General features: G+C 45.9%; 1 protein-coding gene across 3 annotated transcripts in view; it reads right to left on the bottom strand.

Annotated features, from left to right (window-relative positions):
* ERI3 (ERI1 exoribonuclease family member 3) overlaps window positions 1-20,682 on the bottom strand; it is a 240,124-nt gene that overhangs the window by 182,470 nt on the left and 36,972 nt on the right. For all 3 annotated transcript variants that reach the window (XM_074962337.1, XM_074962336.1, XM_074962335.1), the window contains exons 4-5: window positions 7,445-7,504; window positions 2,480-2,571 (exon numbers count right to left, since the gene is read on the bottom strand). In XM_074962337.1, coding sequence (XP_074818438.1) covers window positions 2,480-2,571; window positions 7,445-7,504 — 152 coding nt within the window. The remainder of the gene's footprint in view (window positions 1-2,479; window positions 2,572-7,444; window positions 7,505-20,682) is intronic.

The raw sequence follows: 20,682 nt of genomic DNA, 5'->3' as shown, positions 1-20,682 counted from the left end.
CATTATCTAAACCAGTGGTGGGCAACCTGCAGCTCATCAGTATAATCCAAGGGTAGCCAACCTATGGCACATGTGCTGATTTTCAGTGGCACTCACACCGCCTGGGTCCTGGCCACCGGTCCGGGGGGCTCTGCATTTTAATTTAATTTTAAATGAAGCTTCTTAAACATTTTAAAAACTTTATTTACTTTATATACAACAATAGTCTAGTTATATATTAAAGACTTATAGAAAGAGACCCTCTAAAAACGTTAAAATGTACTACTGGCACACGAAACCTCAAATTACAGTGAATAAATGAAGACTTGGAACACCACTTCTGAAAGGTTGCCGACCCCTGGTGTAATCTGATTGCGGGCCACAAGACATTTTGCTGCCGTTGACCGTCCACAGGCACAGCCCACCGCTGCTCCCAGTGGCCGCGGTTCTCCATTCCCGGCCAATGGAAACTGCGGGAAGCTGGGAGCATGTGGGACGCTGACCAGCTGCGGGAATCAATGGTGGGACGCTGAACAGCTGTTTGGGGCCTTGGAGAAAAATCAGCAACCCCAAAATAAAGAGACCACAACCCTGCCCTCCATCCCCAAAATACAGCTTCTGGCTAGCAAGCTACCCTAGGCTGTACACCCCCACTAGAAAAGCAGTTACAAGCACAATGAAAGAGACAGAATGACTGGCCTTGTACATGGGCACCCCTCCCTAGTAACACCAGAAGCAGTAGGATCAAGGCCTGACTCAATACAGCAGTAAGGCATGGAAGAGCCAAGAGGGGAGAACAGATCAGAAATGACCGGCCAACACCCCCGACGCCTTCTTTGTGCTGGTCTCCTGTAAAAGTTTAAATACAAAATTACATGGAAATTAAACCCCACAGTAATACACATAAGGGAAAGGTGTCCACGTCAACCCTAGGCATGGCCCTGATAAAGACCTCTCTGTTGACACAAGGGCAAGCGAGCAATGATTTTGTCTAGATGAGAGCAGATTTGTCGTCCCTGCAGGGCTTGTGCTGCAACTTCAGTCCCTGTTTCTCAAGATCTCACAAACCAGAGCGCGAGCAGAGAAGGACCAGCAGCTACACCAAGACCAGACTGTGAAATGGAGCCTTCTCCAGAGTTGTGTGCATTTTATTTAACCTTAACACCAGGGGAAATGGATGTGAAACTGAAAACCAAGCAACACCAGTGGCGAGTTGTAGATGTCAGTTGAGTGTTGGACGTGTCAAGCCCGCGCCTTGATCGATGTGAGAAAAACAGCAGCCTTTACCAGGCACTTAAACAACGAAAAGCCACTGAAAGGTGACGGGTACCCAAGTGAATTCAGGGCTCTGTGACACTATGTATCCTACACTGCATTTTGCGTCATTTCCTTCTTAGACAGCAAGGGCTACTTTTTAAATAGCAGGCCCAACTCAGTGTGCAAAGATGCGTGCAGAATGGTACACCGATATGCATGTATGCAAATGGCAACATCGACGCCTAAATGGCCACTTGCAGCGCTGACCAGCCAGTCTGTAAACGTGATTGCAGTTACTGAGCGCACCACTCTAGCATGCCAGCCTTGGACCCCGGGTTTTTATTTTTCTTTTAGATGACGGGCCAGCAGCTACTGTCCATTTGGTGCACCAGGAAGACAGAGAAGGCCTGGACTATGAAAGCTAGCCAATGGTCATCCCTCGATTCAGGAATACAGAACCAGTGACCACCCTACATACATACACCCTTCCGCCCCACTCTTTATTCCCTGAGGCTGTGCTGGCTGCATGCGGCACAATGTGGTAAATGGATCATCATTTTCAGGAAGGGGCAGGTATTTATCCTCGAAGCCTGCCACATGGTCGCACTCAGGAGAGGGGCAGAGATCAAGTAGCCAGGGACCAGAATGGGTAGAAACAGAAGGAACATCCTACTGCGCTTGCCAATTCAGAGAAAATAATGGATATAAACGGAGCTATCCCAAAGCCCCCAGTTTAAACCCTTCAATGGGTGTGGCGTCAGACTCACTTGCTACCCTACCCAGTGACCATGTACAAAGCCTTTCTCCTTGATCAATCTTCCTCCCATTCCCCCTGCCGTTATCACTTCTGATTATGCATGGCCCTCAACAACCACGCAGTGGACAAAGACTACGTGCAGCTCGATACCTGTAAGCAGTCGGGGCTTGGAGGCAGACGGGGAACGCTGCCGGAATCGGGATGGTACGGAGAGAACATGCGAGTTTTTCAGCATCAACTGAAACACACTGTTAAGGTGAGTGTTGGTCTGAACTGAGCCAAGGCCCCAGCAGAACTAAGATGTGAGAATTAACAGGGAGAGGAAATCATCAACATGCTCTTTCCCTCCCCACCAAACAAAAACGTGCATGAAGTTACACGAGTCATCCCACTGCACCAGCAAGAGCTAGGCAATGGGAAAGGAGGAAACATTTCCCACAAGCATGCAGTAACAAAGCCCTGTGCAGCTTCCCTTTCCATACTCACATTACTTTCAAATCCCAATCTCCGCAGGTTACAAAAATCGACTTGACGCTAGGATCTAAGAGGCCTTCCTTCGCCATCCACTCATCGACCCTCTGAAAGGAACGCAGGGAAAGAGGATGAGCTTTGTAGACAGGGAAGAGCCACAACAGTTAAACACAGATAAGCTCCTCGCAATCAGACAAGAAGAAAATTGTGATCTTATCCAGCAGCAGCCCCCACCCCTCTCTCCCTTTCTTCGCTCACATCATCTCAACAAGAGCACGTTTGGACCTTGGAAGATTTCCAACAAGAAACAACAGGCGACCAGTGCAGAGATGATCTTATCAGACACTACTATAGCTCTGCTTACAAAAGAACGGGAATCATAAAATATGACTTAGCCCCCCCCCACCCCCACTCATTTTCCCCTTCCCTTCATCAAATAAGCTGTAACATTATATTTTAGGGCTGTCAATTAATTTCAGTTAACTCATGAGATTAACTCAAAAAAGTTAATCGCAATTTTAAAAAATTAATCGTGATTAATCGCCATTTTAATCTCACTGTTAAGCAATAAAATGCCAAGTTAAATTTTTAAATATTTTTTAATAATTATTAAACATTTTTGGATGTTTTTCTACATTTTCATATATATTGGTTTCAATTACAACACAGAATACGAAGTATAAAATGCTCACTTTATATTATTTGTTATTACAAATATTTGCATGGTAAAAATGATAAACTAAAGAAGTAGTATTTTTCAATTCACCTGATACAAGTACTGAAATGCAATCTCTTTATCCTGAAAGTGCAACTTACAAATGTAGATTTTTTTTTGTTACATAGCTGAACTCAAAAATAAAACAATGTAAAACTTTAGAGCCTACAAGTCCACTCAGTCCTACTTCTTGTTCAGCCAATCATCAGACAAACAAGTTTGCTTACATTTGTGGGAGATAAAGCTGCCCACTTCTTAATTACAATGTCACCTGAAAGTAAGAACAGGCGTTCACACAGCACTGTTGTAGCCAGCATCACAAGACATTTACGTGCCAGATGCACTAAAGATTCGTATGTCTCTTCATACTTCGGCCACCATTCCAGAGGACATGCTTCGGTGCTGATGATGCTCGTTAAAAAAATAATGTGTTAATTAAATTTCTGACTGAACTCCTTGGGGGAGAATTGTATGTCTCCAGCTGTGTTACCCACATTCCGCAATGTATTTCATGTTATAGCAATCTCGGATGATGACCCAGTACATGTTGTTCATTTTAAGAACACTTTCACTGCAGATTTGACAAAATGCAAAGAAGGTACCAGTGTGAGATTTCTAAGGATAGCTAAAGCACTCGACCCAAGATTTAAGGATCTGAAGTGCTTTCCAAAATCTCAGAGGGATGAGGTGTGGAGCGTGCTTTCAGAAGACTTAAAAGAGCAACATTCTGCCGTGGAATCTATAGGACCTGAACCACCACCACCACCACCACAAAAAGATCAACTTTCTACTGGTGGCATCTAACTCAGATGATGAAAATGAACATACGTCAGTCCACACTGCTTTGGATCATTATCGAGCAGAACCTGTCGTCAGCATGGACACATGTCGTCTGGAATGGTGGCTGAAGCATGAAGGGACATATGAATCTTCAGCGCATCTGGCACATAAATATCTTGTGACGCCAGCTGCAACAGTGCCATGAGAACGCCTGTTCTCACTTTCAGGTGACATTGTAAACGAGAAGAGGGCAGCATTATCTCCTCCAAACGTAAACAAACTTGTCTGTCTGAGCGATTGGCTGAACAAGAAGTAGGACTGAGTGAACTTGTAGACTCTAAAGTTTTACATTGTTTTATTTTTGAATGCAGGGTATTTTTACATAATTCTACATTTGTAAATTCAACTTTCATGATAAAGAGATTGCACTACAGTACTTGCAATAGGGGAATTGAAAAATACAGTTTCTTTTGTTTTTTTTACAGTGCAAGTATTTGTAATAAAAATAAATATAAACTCATACTGTACACTTTGTATTCTGTGTTGTAATTGAAATCAATATATTTGAAAATGTAAAAACATCCAAAAATATTTAAATAAATGGTATTTATTATTGTTTAACAGTGCAATTAATCGTGATTAATTTTTTTAATCGCTTGACAGCCCTATTATATTTCAAAGTTTCCTCCAATGGAGAGCCATGCCCTTATTTCTTGAAGTTCTGCCGATTTTTTAAAGAAGCTCGAAATTAACCCAGAGATCATGGAGGAGCCCCCACAGACTGAGAACTGAAGGAAAATAAGCCACAAAACAGATACGAATGAGAGATTCTCATTCAACTCACCCTCATTTCCGAGGGACAACCATCCCGGGATGGGATTTTTCACCTACAGCACATCACCTGGGTCGCAATGAACATGACACATAAGATGGACACTTATGGGTGCACAGGCATGCACGCCACCATTACAAACTCAATACACATGCACACCCTGGTTTTGAAGAGTTGGACACCTTTTCCTTCCTTCTTCTAGTTCTACTGTTCCAGCTGGAATTAATTCTGTGTTCGTGAAGTGCTTTGAGATCTCCAGGTGGCAGGCACTGCACAAGTCAGCATTACGCACTCTTGCGGCCAATATTCTCAGTATCGTTTCAATGGGCGAAGTGCGTCTCCGCTCCCTGCCCATGACGCGCGCAGCTCCTGAAACAGAAGGCTCCCCCTCGAGGCGGCCACGCGGCTTTGGCACGTGAAGAGATTCTAGTCACGTACAGGGCAGCAACGGCAACGCAGGCTGCTCTGCAGCATGACTGCTACGACCTGACAGCTCACCGTTCGGAGCCGCTTTCTCCACGGCCAGAGGAGAAGAGGGGAAGGAACGTGGCCACCTACAGCAGCAGACAACTGCCTTATTCACCCAGACTTGAAATACAGGGAGCAGCAGCCAGGCTGCCTAAACCAACAACCCCCAGAGAAGCCAAAGCATAATCCCATTTTAATCTAGAAATAGGCAGATTTATTATTTGCTTTGCAGATAAGCCTAAGAGCCCCAAACACTGTCAAGGCCCCACTGCGCTGGGAACCGTACAGACAAAGAACAAAGGAGACCATCCCTGGCCCAGCGAGCTCAGGCCTGGGTGTGAGACAGGGCTTGACCAGCAGACAGAACCTACAGATTAGGCAGACCAAACAGTTATGGAAACATCTTACAGAATGCAATAGAAAATATCTTTTCTGTGGGTTCTCTCTATGGGGTTGTGTTTTTTTTTTTTTTTAAACATCCCATAGGATTTAATAGAGAATTAGAATCCTGCTACAGAATTCTATAGGATGCCTATAAAACCTATAGAAAGGTTTTCATTCTCTATGAAATTTTGCAGGTTGTACACGTAATTTCTAAGGAACTCCACTGGTTTTCTTAGAATAAGTCTATTCCATATGGGGATGTTTGCGTGAACTTACCCATTTATACACTCAGCAATGGCCAAACAATCCAACTGACCAAGAGACAGCCACACGACCAAATTTATTTAACCTCAATACTCTAATTAAAGAGAAGTTTTTGGCACCAAAGCGATTAATTAAAGTAGGATCACATGGCAGTTGGGAGCAATAGGGAGTATGCAGTGAGCTTTGTGATTTTACACATAACTGCATCTACATTTAATGGAGAGTTCCCCACACTTCCACCCGCAGGAAAAGTGCTGAGACTGCGTCTGGTGCTGGGGCGAGACTGTATGGTGGAGTGGGAGACAACCAGATATTCAGGACTGCGAGGTGACTGGCATATCCTCAACTGGGTTGCGGCAGGTCTGGTGAGGCGAGCTTCTAACTTGATTTTATTCAAAGGGTTTATCCTTCCCGCTTACCTTTGGTACTTGGGGCCCCACCATGTTCCAGATAGAGTGGTAGGACTCCCTCGACACATCCCGCAAATCCTCATTTTTTTCCCCCTCCATGAGCTCTGCCTGGCTTGGCCTGGGAAACCTGATTGGCTCCACGCAGGCCCTATGACTTCTCTCTAGACTGTGTTTAGGGATTCGGTTTGGATGGCAGGTGCTGGCCAAGCACAGAATTCCCCAAGACCCTATTTCACTGACACTGGGGATGGAACACGAGGCTCCTTTCAAGACTGGTCAAAGCAGCTCCCTCAGCAGCAGCAGGATCGTTCCTCAGTGCGAAGCTCTAGATGCTCTTCTTCCCCACCCACCACTTCGAGTCCCTGGGGTTGCAGTGTCGCCTCTCCAGCTGTGTCAGCACCAGAGGGCCCCAGGAGCGAGAAATAGCACTTGTAACCTTTCTAAAATCCCTGACATGAGCCAGCCGTCTCCACAGAGGGTGTTAAAGCCTTTAATTTGATTTCCTTACATAAGCAATTGTTGCAATCATTCTGATTAGGAACAATTAGGCCATACGGCAGTGCAAATCCTGACAGAGACAATGCATTGAACTGTGACCAGCAGCCAGAGTGGGCTCTCCTGGAGGAGGTTTCCCTCAGTATTTGACTAACAACAAAAGCTATTGATGGCAAAATACTTTCAAGCTAATTAATCCTAAATGCTGCAGGAATTCAACATTAAGCAGATGGCATTATTAGGACTTTATCTGCATTTGCACATTCCACAGATTAGGTTTTAGAGGCCTATACTTTGTGTATTATTGAGCATTTAAATAGGTGGAAGCATTAATTTAATGGTGGGGGGGAGGGGGGAACAGCGCCCATGCAATGCACTAAAGCAATGTCTTGGCTCAAGTACGAATCACCTCCTCTCCTGTCTGCGGGCAGGAGCTTGGACATCTTGTCAGTACCCTTGACATGAACAGCTGGGAATGACAGATCAATGGTTCAATACTCTCAACAGCATGTCACCGACGTGACAGCAAATGTGATTCTAATGAAGCCGTAATCATAGTCAAATAACCAGGGAGGGGGTGAAGAAGGGGGAGCAGAGGTCAAAGTTCAGGAACTAAAGGTTATCCTGCTTACCTCAAGCACTTGCTGGAGACTTGGCTGCCCATCCACCATGCCTTGAATAATTCCAGTCAGCTGAAACAAAAGAGAAAGAGAAAACAAGAGTCAGAGGAGCATTACATCGATAATTCGGTCTCCTCTCCTGCCCGCCTTTCTGAGACCGTAACGTGCTCTTGTGAGCCATTTGGGCAATACCAAGTCCTGTCAACTGCAGTACAGCAGCCCTGGGAACGGCCCCGCCAGCAAGCAAGAACACAGCACAATTCCAGAAACCGCTAAGCTGAGAGCTCTTACACATAAGCTATGAAATACTGGAACCCAAAGTCATACAGATTTGCTTAGGGGAACAATATAGAATTTTTTCTAACCCTGCAGTCAGTGCTATAATGGAATACTTAAATGCTCCCCATTTCAATATGCTGATCTTTTCAGTATCAGCTCTGCTGCTGCCCTAAGTTACACGGCCAGATTTTACTACACACACAAGCTGTCTTCCAGCATTCCCATTCTGGAGTGATGACACAACAGAAATGCCTAGGAATAGATAAATAAAATAAACCTGCCTCATAAAATGAGGTATGCAGGGTGTTAGTTTGTCCTTCATGGTGACTGGAGAAACGTGTATCCATGCTTTATATTAGTGTAAAACTCCCTGTTTTTACATTTTAAGCCAGAGGCAGTAAAATATATAAATATTTTTAAAAGTTTTTTTAATTAAATCTGAAGAAAATCCATTTCATTTTAAAATACGACTACATTTTGTTTTTCAGTAAAAACTTTGGGGTAGGGACTGACTCTGGGCCCAATCCTGCAAACATTTAAGCACCTCAGTTGTTTCACTGACTTCCACTGGATTGCTTGCATATTTAAAGTTCAGCACATGCATGAGTGTCTTCAGGGTCAAGGCTTGGTGTGTCTGACTGCAAAATACCTAGTATAGTTTGGGGCACTTAGAGCTGGACTACACTACCGCTTAAGGCGAGGTAAGTTATGTCGCTCAGGGGTGTGAAAAAGCCACCCCCCTCTCAGCAATGTAAGTTACAGCAACTTAAAGTGGCGTCCACTCCGCACTATGTCGGCGGACACAGCTTCTGCCTCTCACTGAGGTGGCGTCATTATGCCGACGAGAACGCTCTCCTGTCGGCACAGCACGTCTTCACCAGCCACGCTATAGTGGTGCGGCCGTGCCAGTGTATCACGGTAGCATAGACTTGCCTTGGTCTACACTACCACGTACCTCAGTATAACTCCATTGCTCAGGGTGTGTGGAAAAGCAAATACAAACCATGTTATTTCATTTAGTATCACAGTTTTCTGATCATGTCTGAGCCCCAATTAAAGTGAAGACTGTACATGGCTGAAGACTATGATTTTGTTAATACATGCAACATCCAGACTCACAGAAAGCCATGACAGTCTAGTCACGAGCTGCAGATGGGAAGAATTCTTGACGGGCTCCTTCCTATCCAGGAGCAACTCTTCTATTGTAGAAGATTTCAGCCCAGTCAGAGAACAGAAGCCTTATGACAAGCCAAGAGCCTTGGCGCCTTATTAAGCAGACGGCAGCCTATGCAAGCTAGCCTGTGCAAGAAACCCCTATGTTTCTTTGGCTGCTTGGCTTACAGCACTGAAACTTTAAAAAAAAAAAAAAAAAAAAACCAACAACAACCACAATTAAACTCCAATTAAAGTGTAATTACATTTAATGAAAACCAAATACCTGATTCACTGAATAAGCTGGCTCTAAGTGGGAAGATTATTTTCTTGTGGCGATTTACACACAATGGTAATATATACCTTTTAGGGAAGAAATTTTCATTTTAAGAATGTAGAGTTCCTCTAGGTGGGTTTCTGAAGTTTATCAAGTCATTATTAGGTGGCATTTTAAGGAAGTGGAGAAACACAGACACTGTTATATTCCAGAAACTGGTTTTATATTAATCTGTATTTTAATTGTGTAACAGCTGCTGCTTACAGACTTCCCATGCACTAAAGGAAAATAAATTTAAGAGATTAACTGCACTATTCCTTAGCCTGGTGTTTAACTCACATTTTGCCTCCTTGTCTTGTTTTGTCCCTTTCTTAGTAGAAGTTTCGCTCACCACTCACCCAGCATAGCTGGGTAACTCATCCCTCACCATTACCCTCTAATGGAAGTGCTGGCCCCAGCTCTGTGGTGAGCAGCCCAAGCTGAAGCTCTGGAAATTGGCTGAGGAAGAGCTGTTTTCGGAAATATCACACGGCCTGCGTCCATGCGAATGGCTTCCTGCAGCTTTCTGGACCTCACTGGCAGCTCATTTATTTGTAGCTGAACACATTAAAGGGTACAGGGGAGGGAGGGAGGGAGGCAGGCCTGGCATGCCTATGGCTGGATGGGGCCATGGCTGGATCATACCCCTGTTAGGAAGGCGAGGAAGGTGGGGTATAACAAGAGATTGCACCATGCACAGTTAGGCGCACCGTAGGGAGTAAGGAGATTGCAGACACTGGGCTGCAATGCAGGGGAGCCAGGTTCTGTTCCCAGCTCTGGCACAGATGCACTGTATGACCCTGATTAAGTCACCTCCCCACTCTGTGCCCCACGTCACACTCCATGCAGGGGCTCCAGAGCATGGGTACTGACCTCAGGGCAGACTGTTAAGGAGCAGGGCACAAACCCCAAATTGGCTGTGAGCTCTACATTTAGATTTCACCAACCAATTATAAAATGTGAACTCCTCAGGAGCTGTAACAGCCTAACCATGGAGTCACAGACAGTCCCCTTGGATGCTCCGACCTGTCTCGCCACCCACATGAGCCTCCCTTTCTGACAGATGGGCCCTTACACCAAGGATCACAACAACGTTCCGGTTACTCCCAGTCTCAAAGGACCCATCACCTACCCAAGGTCAATTGCCCCTCAAATCTCACACCAAAGACAATGCTTTGTAGCCAATCCTATAGTAAACTATCTAAAGATTATATAGGAAAAGGAAATAAGAGTAATTTACAAGCTTAACGCAGGTAAACATAGATACAACAAAGAGACGACTAAGAGGGGATATGATTGAGGTCTATAAAATCATGATCGATGTTGAGAAAGTGAATAAGGAAGTGTTATTTACCCCTTCCCATAACACAAGAACTAGGGGTCACCCAATGAAATTAATAGGCAGCAGGTTTAAAACAAACAAAAGGAATTACTTTTTCCACCCAATGCACAGTCAACCTGTGGAACTCCTTACCAGGGGATATTGTGAAGGCCAACACTATAACAGGATTCTAAAAAAAAAAAAAAAATTGATAGGTCCATCAATGACTATTAGCCAGGATGGTCAGGAATGTAACCCCATGCTCCGAGTGTCCCTAGCCTCTGTTTGCCAGAAGCTGGTACTGGACAACAGGGGATGGATCACTCGATGGTTGTCCTGCTCTGTTCATTCCTTCTGAAGCACCTGGAATTGGCCACCGTCAGAAGACACAAAGAAAAGGAGGACTTGTGGCACCTTAGAGACTAATCAGTTTGAGCATAAGCTTTCGTGAGCTACAGCTCACTTCATTGGATGCATATAGTAGAAAATACAGTGGGGAGATTTATATACATAGAGAACATGAAACAACGGGTGTGACCATACACACTGTAACGAGAGCGATCACTTAAGGTGAGCTATTACCAGCAGGAGAGCTGGGGGGGGACCTTTTGTAGTGATAATCAAGGTGGGCCATTTCCAGCAGTTGACAAGAACGTCTGAGGAACAGTGGGGGGTGGATGTGGGGGGGATAAACATGGGGAAATAGTTTTAATTTGTGTAATGACCCATCCACTCCCAGTCTCTAGTCAAGCCTAAGTTAATTGTATCCAGTTTGCAAATTAATTCCAATTCAGCAGTCTCTCGTTGGAGTCTGTTTTTGAAGTTTTTTTCTTGAAGAATTGCCACTTTTAGGTCTGCAATCGAGTGACCAGAGAGATTGACGTGTTCTCCGATTGGTTTATGAAAGTTATAATTCTTGACATCTCATCTGTGTCTATTTATTCTTTTACGTAGAGACTGTCCAGTTTGACCAATGTACATGGCAGAGGGGCATTGCTGGCACATGATGGCATAGATCACATTGGTAGATGTGCAGGTGAACGAGCCTCTGATAGTGTGGCTGATGTGATTAGGCCCTATGATGGTGTCCCCTGAATAGAGATGTGGACACAGTTGGCAACGGGCTTTGTTGCAAGGATAGGTTCCTGGGTTAGTGGTTCTGTTGTGTGGTGTGTGGTTGCTGGCGAGTATTTGCTTCAGGTTGGGGGGCTGTCTGTAAGCGAGGACTGGCCTGTCTCCCAAGATCTGTGAGAGTGATGGGTCGTCCTTCAGGATAGGTTGTAGATCCTTGATGATGCATTGGAGAGGTTTTAGTTGGGGGCTGAAGGTGATGGCTAGTGGCGTTCTCTTATTTTCTTTGTTGGGCCTGTCCTGTAGTAGGTGACTTCTGGGTACTCTTCTGGCTCTGTCAATCTGTTTCTTCACTTCAGCAGGTGGGTATTGTACAACGTATACCTGCAAATCAGCAGCACTGCTATGGGTACCCGCATGGCCCCACAGTATGCCAACATTTTTATGGCTGACTTAGAACAACGCTTCCTCAGCTCTCGTCCCCTAATGCCCCTACTCTACTTGCATTACATTGATGACATCTTCATCATCTGGACCCATGGAAAAGAAGCCCTTGAGGAATTCCACCATGATTTCAACAATTTCCATCCCATCATCAACCTCAGCCTGGACCAGTCCACACAAGAGATCCATTTCCTGGACACTACGGTGCTAATAAGCGATGGTCACATAAACACCACCCAATACCAGAAACCTGCTGACCGCTATTCCTACCTACATGCCTCCAGCTTTCATCCAGACCACACCCCACGATCCATTGTCTACAGCCAAGCTCTACGATACAACCGCATTTGCTCCAACCCATCAGACAGAGACAAACACCTACAAGATCTCTATCAAGCGTTCTTACAAGTACAATACCCACCTTTTAACCAAGATTCTCCCTCTGCACCTTCACCATTGGCTGCTGTGTTACACAGGGCCTCCGCTGGAAGGACAAACAACCCACAGGCCCAGCAGCTGAGGTGAGCCTCGGGCCCACTCCAGAGGCAACCACCCTGGCTTTGAGAAAGTTTCAAGTTTTTCAGCACATCAGCAATGTTTTATAACTTTCTGCTGGATTTGAAGTGAGCAATCTGGACTCTTCCTCATCGACAACACGATTAAAAGCAGCTCAGGTTCACACACCTCAGAGGTGAAGCCACCTTTGGGGAGGGGTGGGCGAAGGAAAAGGCCGGCAAGGAAAAGGCCACCACCAAGCCCTGTCTACACTGGGGCTTTTTGACCTCTCCCAGTGCGGCTCACACTATTCCAGCTCCACTTTTGTTAGCAATGGTGGGGGATTTTTCAGGAAAAGGTCTATGGAGACCCTGCCCCGCATGCTCATCTGATTCTGGATCAGCACCACAGATTGCCAGTCCATTTTAATTTCCCCCTCCCCAGGTGTGCATGTACAATTACCTATGCAGCCCTGCAGTCACCATGCACCTCTGCTCCCCTGGGAAAGCAGCGAGCAGAGGGGAGGCAGACAGGAGAGCTGTGCATATGGCAGACTTCAACACCGCAGCTTTCCCTCCGCCATTTATCTCAGAAACCATCGTATTTCCACACCAAGACAGTTTGCTGATTACATAAGCACTTGTCTCGGGTGTACAATCTGATCATCAGGCCTGGTCTTTCTTTGTAGACAAAGAGGCCAATAAATCTCACCCTTTATAAGTAGAGGTGCCTAGACAAAGCCCTTTACTGGCATTTAGCAAAATGGGTTATTTTTCGGACAACATAAAACAGCACCGAAAGATCGCTTTCAGCATCACAGCTTCTTCAGACGAACATTCGATAAGAGCTAGTAGCTCCAGCAGCAGGAGGGGGAGCACTACAGACTTCTTGTCCAACCCGCAGCTGTGTCCTCATGGCTCCGGCTGCCCCACGGAATACGGAGCGGACTCTGCCCCCTGCCCACCAGATCCCACGACAGAGGTAGGCCTCAGGGGCAGGGAGCAATTGGTGTTTCAAGAGCAGAGAGAGGATCGAATCAAAGTGCTGCAGGAGGAGTCAGCCCCAGCCTTTTGCTGGAACTTCCCTCTCCCGCCAAGAAAGGAAGAAAGCCAGCCCACCCCTATGGGGGAGAGAGGCCTTGTTCCTCCGCAGCCTGCAAAAGATTGGAGAAAGATGGAGGGATAGGGATGGGTTCGGTGTGGTGCTGGAGACTTGGGAAGAGGAGACTGATGGGGTAGGACAGAGTGAAAGCCAAGGGTTACAGAGAGAGTTAACATACATACCACAGAACGTGACAATAGATGGTGGCATCTCCACGTGCCACATCACTAATGCGGTTTTCAGAGTAGCAGCCGCGTTAGTCTGTATTCGCAAAAAGAAAAGGAGGACTTGTGGCACCTTAGAGACTAACCAATTTATTTGAGCATAAGCTTTCGTGAGCTACAGCTCACTTCATCGGATGCATGCAGTGGAAAATACAGTGGGGAGATTTATATACACAGAGAACATGAAACAATGGGTGTTTATCATGCACACTGTAAGGAGAGTGATCACTTAAGATGAGCTATTACCAGCAGGACAGCGCGGGGGGGAGGGGGAATGGGGGGGGAGAAAACCTTTTGTAGTGATAATCAAGGTGGGCCATTGATTATCAGTTAACAGGACCGTCCGAGGAGCAGTGTGTGCGCGCGCGTGGGGGGGGGGGGGGAATAGACATGGGGAAAGAGTTTTACTTTGTGTAATGACCCATCCACTCCCAGTCTCTAGTCAAGCCTAAGTTAATTGTATCCAGTTTGCAAATTAATTCCAATTCAGCAGTCTCTCGTTGGAGTCTGTTTTTGAAGTTTTTTTCTTAAAGAATTGCCACTTTTAGGTCTGTAATCAAGTGACCAAAGAGATTGAAGTGTTCTCCGACCGGTTTTTGAATGTTATAATTCTTGACGTCTGATTTGTGTCCATTTATTCTTTTACGTAGAGACTGTCCAGTTTGACCAATGTACATGGCAGAGGGGCATTGCCAGCACATGGCATAGATCACATTGGTAGATGTGCAGGTGAACGAGCCTCTGACAGTGTGGCTGATGTGATTAGGCCCTATGATGGTGTCCCCTGAATAGAGATGTGGACACAGTTGGCAACGGGCTTTGTTGCAAGGATAGGTTCCTGGGTTAGTGGTTCTGTGTTGTGGTTGCTGGTGAGTATTTGCTTCAGGTTGGGGGGGTGTCTGTAAGCGAGGACTGGCCTGTCTCCCAAGATCTGTGAGAGTGATGGGTCGTCCTTCAGGATAGGTTGTAGATCCTTGATGACGCTCTCCTGCTGGTAATAGCTGATCTTAAGTGATCACTCTCCTTACAATGTATATGATAACACCCATTTTTTCATGTTCTGTGTGTATATAAATCTCCTCACTGTATTTTCCACTGAATGCATCCAATGAGTGAGCTGTAGCTCACGAAAGCTCATGCTCAAATAAATTGGTTAGTCTCTAAGGTGCCACAAGTACTCCTTTTCTTATCACTAATGCAGTCTCCAGCAGTGGCTGCAGATGTCATAAGCAACAGGTCAGGGCCTGTATCTCTGCCCTTTTCACAAGGTCCCAAATCCCACAAGTTCCATGCTGTAACCACAGCCTCAGCAAAGGGTGTGTACAATGGAGCTGGGATAGGTTCACAAGCTCCCCGTCTGCCCACAAAAAGGATCTAAACATGCATTAGCTTGGTAAAATAATGAGTCTGTGTCTCCCTGGTTTTAACGAACGTGCATCAGAATCTTCACTTTGGGCAAAATTCACCCCTCTGCAGAGGAGCTAGAGCCAGGCCTCCTTCACCACTCATCTGGTGACCCTAGGCCTTGTGCCCAGGGGTCAAGTTTTCTAACAGATCCGCTCTAGGACTTACTGCGTGGCAGCTCTCCGGCTTGTGCTGTACAGCAGGTCAGATAAGAACATAAGAGCAGCCACACTGGGTCAGACCAAAGGTCCACCTAGCCCAGTATCCTGTCTTCCGACAGCGGCCAATGCCAGGTGCCTGTAGTGGGGCAGCTACCCCACTCCAGGGGAACAGGGATTAAAAGCAGCCAAGCTAGGCTGATTGGGGAAGTAGCCACACCTGGGGCATGCCCAGTCAGGGCCCAGCTGGCCTGGATGAAAGGGCTGTGGGGCCAGGAGCTGCAAGAATCTCTCTCTCTCTAGCTGTGGAGAGAGAAGGACCTAGCAGCCTGGGAATAGGGTACCTGACACAGAGCAGGGCTGGGGAAAGGCAAGAGGAGCTGGGGAGCTCCAGCCTGGCAACTCCCCAGGCTGAGGTCTTGTTTAAGGCCTAAAGAGGTACCGGGGCTGAAGAGGTATAGCCCAGGGATAGGCAGAGGCAGCAGATCCTAACCCCTTGCCAATGATGAGTGGCCATTACACTGCAGTCTGCCCCAGTGAGCCGGGGCTAGATGACGACTGGTAGTAGCCACTGAGGCAAGGTGGGTTTAGAGGGTTGGGGGGTCCCTGGGAGGGGAGACCCAGAGTGTGGGGGTACTGCTGGGGCAGAACCCTGAGGTAAAGGGGCACCGGGGTCCGGGAGGGACACAGGTCAGGAGGAGGGTCTCCTGTACACTGGAGAGCTAATTCCCGAGACAACCAGCAGGAGGTGCCGCACCGGTGAGCCTTCAATTCGCTACAGTGCCCCAGAAGGAATGAACAGAACAGGGAATCATTGAGTGATCCATCCCCTGTCGCCCATTCCCAGCTTCTGGCAAACAGAGGCTAGGGACACCATGGCTAGATAACAATGATCCCTGATGGCCTTGGAATCTACCTGTGAAGAACATTTAAATGACAGCAGAGGGAAGGGCTTGGCTGGAAGCAGGAACTCCTCTTGGTTGAAGGAAGGTTGCTGAATCAAAACTTCTTGTATCACTTCAAACCCAAGAGTGTTCACCCAGAAATGTGATTACACAGCTGGTGATCACATGATTGCCAAAAACTTGGAGGGGGCGGTGCAGGGGAGGGAGAGAGAGAAATCGCCAGCGATAGACCTAAACTGAATATCCAGCCACACCAAATTCAAGACCTAGCTAAAGATGGAGCCAGGTAGCGTTCAATCCACAAGGGGGCTATGTCCCCCTTTGGGATTTGCCTCGGTGATCAGAGCAAAGGGCTGAGAACCTGACATCTCTTAAGGCATAAAGAATTGTGCCTAACACAGGGTTCAGGTTACACTTCATCTCCAGGAGCTGGCTTTTATCCATACCACAACAAAAGCCATTTTGTAAATACGTTTTTCCTTATCCATGCTTTCCACAAAACCTCAGATTATTAATACCGAAATAATTTTTCAAAGTCTAATGTATTTGTGTGTACTGTGCTGTAGATTCCAAGGCCAGTAGGGACTACTGTGACCCTCTCGTCTGGCCTCCTGCATCGCACAGGTCAGAAAACCTCCCTCAGGGATCCCTGCATCAAGCCTGAGCTAGAGCATTTTATTTATTAAATTGTGGTGCCACCCAAACACCTGAGGTGTTTTCCGAACGCAAGGACAGACAGACCCTGCCCCAAAGAGGAAAGCAGAATCTGTTCACTTAATGCATTTGATTACGCTCAGCTTGGACAAGGAAGCAAGAAGAGTCAGTTTCACTTGTGTGGGCACTCATGCAATAACACCCTGTTGCAATGTTTAGTTTGGAGGGGGAAAAAGCGGAGGAATGTTTGAATCCCCACAAAATGGTCTTTATTGCAACTTTTAAAACTTCATGAGACTATTTCTAGCAAATTTAGGTCAATCTGTACAAACCTATAGCTGGGGCCCCAATCCACGAGGCAATGTCCCTCTAAATATATAGCACGTGCCTGTTTATAGATCTCTCTCTCTCATGCGCACACACAGAGCCAGAGTAGTTGCCCCAAGTGCTGTTATTGCAGTTGCAATGCGTTTGCACTACACCCCCGGTTTCACACATTTTTTAATTTTGGAAGCACTCCCTCTCATGGGATTCCGTTTTCTATGCTTAGTTTTTCTGGAAAGTTTGAATAAAATCCCTTTGTCTGGTTTTCAGTTATAGGAGAGTGAATAAAAGAGCATTTGTTTTTACAATGGAGAAAAACAGGATGGATTGGCTGTCTCTGAGGAGGGTTTTCTGCTAGGTAGAATGGAGACACAAGGTGGGGGAGGTGATATCTTTTATTGGACCAACTTCTGTTGAGGAGAAAGACAAGTTTTCGAGCTTACACAGAGTCTTCTTCAGGCAGAATCAAGTTATTTTAATCATTCAGACACTACGTTAAGAGGCACAGGACAAGTACTATGGGTACCCGATCCTGCTGCCACTGAATTACCATTGCCTTCAGTGGGGCAGGATCGAGCTCTGGATCTTGCTGGGTGATGAGAACTACACTTACCTAGTGCAAAACTTCTGCCTGTGGAAAGGAGGGTAGGGGATATGAGGATCGTAACAACAGAGCGTGTATATCATCCATAGTCCTATCTGGCTTTAAGATTAAACTCAGTAAGTTTATGGAGGAGATGGTATGATGGGATAACATGATTTTGGTAATTAATTGATCTTTAAATATTCATGGTAAATAGGCCCAATGGCCTGTGATGGGATGTTAGATGGGGTGGGATCTGAGTTACTACAGAAAATTCTTTCCTGGGTATCTGGCTGGTGAATCTTGCCCATATGCTCAGGGTTTAGCTGATCGCCATATTTGGGGTCGGGAAGGAATTTTCCTCCAGGGCAGATTGGAAGAGGCCCTGGAGGCTTTTCGCCTTCCTCTGTAGCATGGGGCACGAGTCACTTGCTGGAGGATTCTCTGCTCCTTGAAGTCTTTAAACCACGATTTGAGGACTTCAATAGCTCAGACATAGGTGAGAGGTTTTTCACAGGAGTGGGTGGGTGAGATTCTGTGGCCTGCCTTGTGCAGCAGGTCGGACTAGATGATCATAATGGTCCCTTCTGACCTTAGTATCTATGAATCTCAATGTGTTTTACTAGCGTGGGTAAGTTTTATCCCTCTAAAGGGGAAACTGAGGCACACAGAAGGAAAGTGACTTGCCCAAATCACACACTGAGTTAACAGAAGAGTTGGAATGGGACACAGTCCAGTATTTTAGCCAGTGGACCATGTAACATCAGAACAGCCCAAATGTGAAAGGAACGTAATTTAGAACCATAGAGTTAGAAGGGACCATAAGGGTCATCTAGGCTAACCCTCTGCCAAGAGGCAGGATGTGTGTCTAAACCATCCCAGACAGATGCTACCCAGCCTCCTTTTGAAAACCTCCAGTGAAGGAGCTTCCACGACCTGCCGAGGCATCTGCTCCATTGTACTACTGTTCTGACAGCGAGGAAGTTTTTCCTGAGATTTAATCTAAATCTGCTCTGCTGTAGTTTGAACCCATTGCCTCTTGTCCTGCTCTCTGTGGCAAGAGTGAACAACTTTTCTCCATCTTTTTTGTGGTGAGCTTTCAAGCATCTGAAGACTGCCATCATACACCCCTTACTCCTCTCTTTCCAAACAATACATATCCAGTTCCTTCAGCCTCTGCTCGTATGGCTTGCATTCCATCCCTTTGATCATCTGTGTCACTCATCTCTGGATCCTTTCCAGTTTCTCTACATCCTTTCTATACATTGCTCACCAAAATTGGACACAGTTCTCAAGCTGAGTCCAAATCAATGCTGAGTAGAGTGGTACTATCACCTCCCATGACTTGCCTGCTCTGCCTCTCTTAATGCAACCTAAAATTGCATTTGCGTTTTTTGCAACAACATTGCATTGCTGACTCATATTGAGGTTGTGATCTACCATAACTCCCAGATCCTTCTCAGCAGTGCTGCTGCCAAGCCAGTTCTCTCCCATTCTGTATTTGTGCATTTGATTTTTCTTCCCTAAGTGTAGCAGCTTACATTTGTCTTTGCTGAATTTCATTTTGTTGTCTATAGGCCAGTTTTCCAATTTATCAAGATCTCTCCAAAGTTTTGGCAACCCTCCCTAGCTTTGTGTCATCTGCAAACTTGATCAGTAAGCTCTCTATTCCTACATCCAGGTCATTAAGAAAGATGTTAAACATTGGACCCAGAACAGATCCCTGTGGAACCCCACTTGAGACCTCCCCCCATTCCGACATCATTCCATTAATAGTTACTCTTTGTTTGCAGTTGTTTAACCAGTTATATATCCACTTAATGGGACTTCTGCTGAGCCCACATTTCTCCAGCTTACTTATCAGAATGAAGTCCAGGTATATGATGTCTACCGCATTCCCCCCCCCCCCCCCCCCCCCGTCCACCAAATTAGTTACCCTGTCAAAGAACGAAATCAACCTGGTTTGGCATGATTTGTTCTTAGTAAATCCATGCTGGTTGCTAGTGATCACCCCTCCATCCTCCAGGTATTCGCAAATTGAATGTTTTATACATTGCTCTAGTAGCTTTCAAGGTATCAAAGCCAGGCTTACTGGGTTACAGTTCCTGGGGCCTCCTTTTTAAAGATGAGCACCATGTTAGCCCTTCTCCAGTCTTCCAGGACTTCTCCTATCATCAATGAGTTTGTAAATATTGCCAGTGGCAATATTATTTCATTTTTATAGATGCATCAGGGAAAATCTGCAAATTCTTAATTCTTTGAGTTAAATACGAGAGACAGAACACAACAAATCTCTTCCTTTCATAGACCAAGGATCTCATGACTCAGAACCCCATGTAATTTGCATCCTATCATTACGCACATTTGGGAAGAGGTGAATATGGACATAGGGAAAATGGCCCTTAGTGTTGACAGTAATCAGATAACAAGAACACAGTCATATCCTGCAAAGAGAATTTTTTTTTACGTTTTTAAAAATGGTCTTATCACGAGATCAGGGGGTTCTGGTGACAGCAACCCACAGCAGTGAAGCTCACGGGCTAGGACATTAGATCCCTTCAATCACACGGCAGCACAGCGTTATTTATTTCCTTCCATTCGGAACATGCTCTGTTTAACCTTCCACACCAAACCGCTGCACTGGAACAATGTCAACAGTCTGACATGTCTGTCTCACTGCTCTCTGGAGAGAGCCCCAGCACCTCTGATAGCATTAAGGAACCACAGAATTAAAGCGGTTGTCTACTGTGATTGTCTATTAGTTAAAACAAAAGATTTGCTATAAAAGAGTTTAACGACATTTGTACAGCACCTAGCAC

The sequence above is a fragment of the Natator depressus genome, chromosome 8, assembly GCF_965152275.1.
Source record: "Natator depressus isolate rNatDep1 chromosome 8, rNatDep2.hap1, whole genome shotgun sequence".
Classification (NCBI taxonomy): domain Eukaryota; kingdom Metazoa; phylum Chordata; order Testudines; family Cheloniidae; genus Natator; species Natator depressus.
The sequence above is the reverse complement of the archived record's forward strand: the minus strand, read 5'-3'. Positions and strand labels throughout refer to the sequence as shown.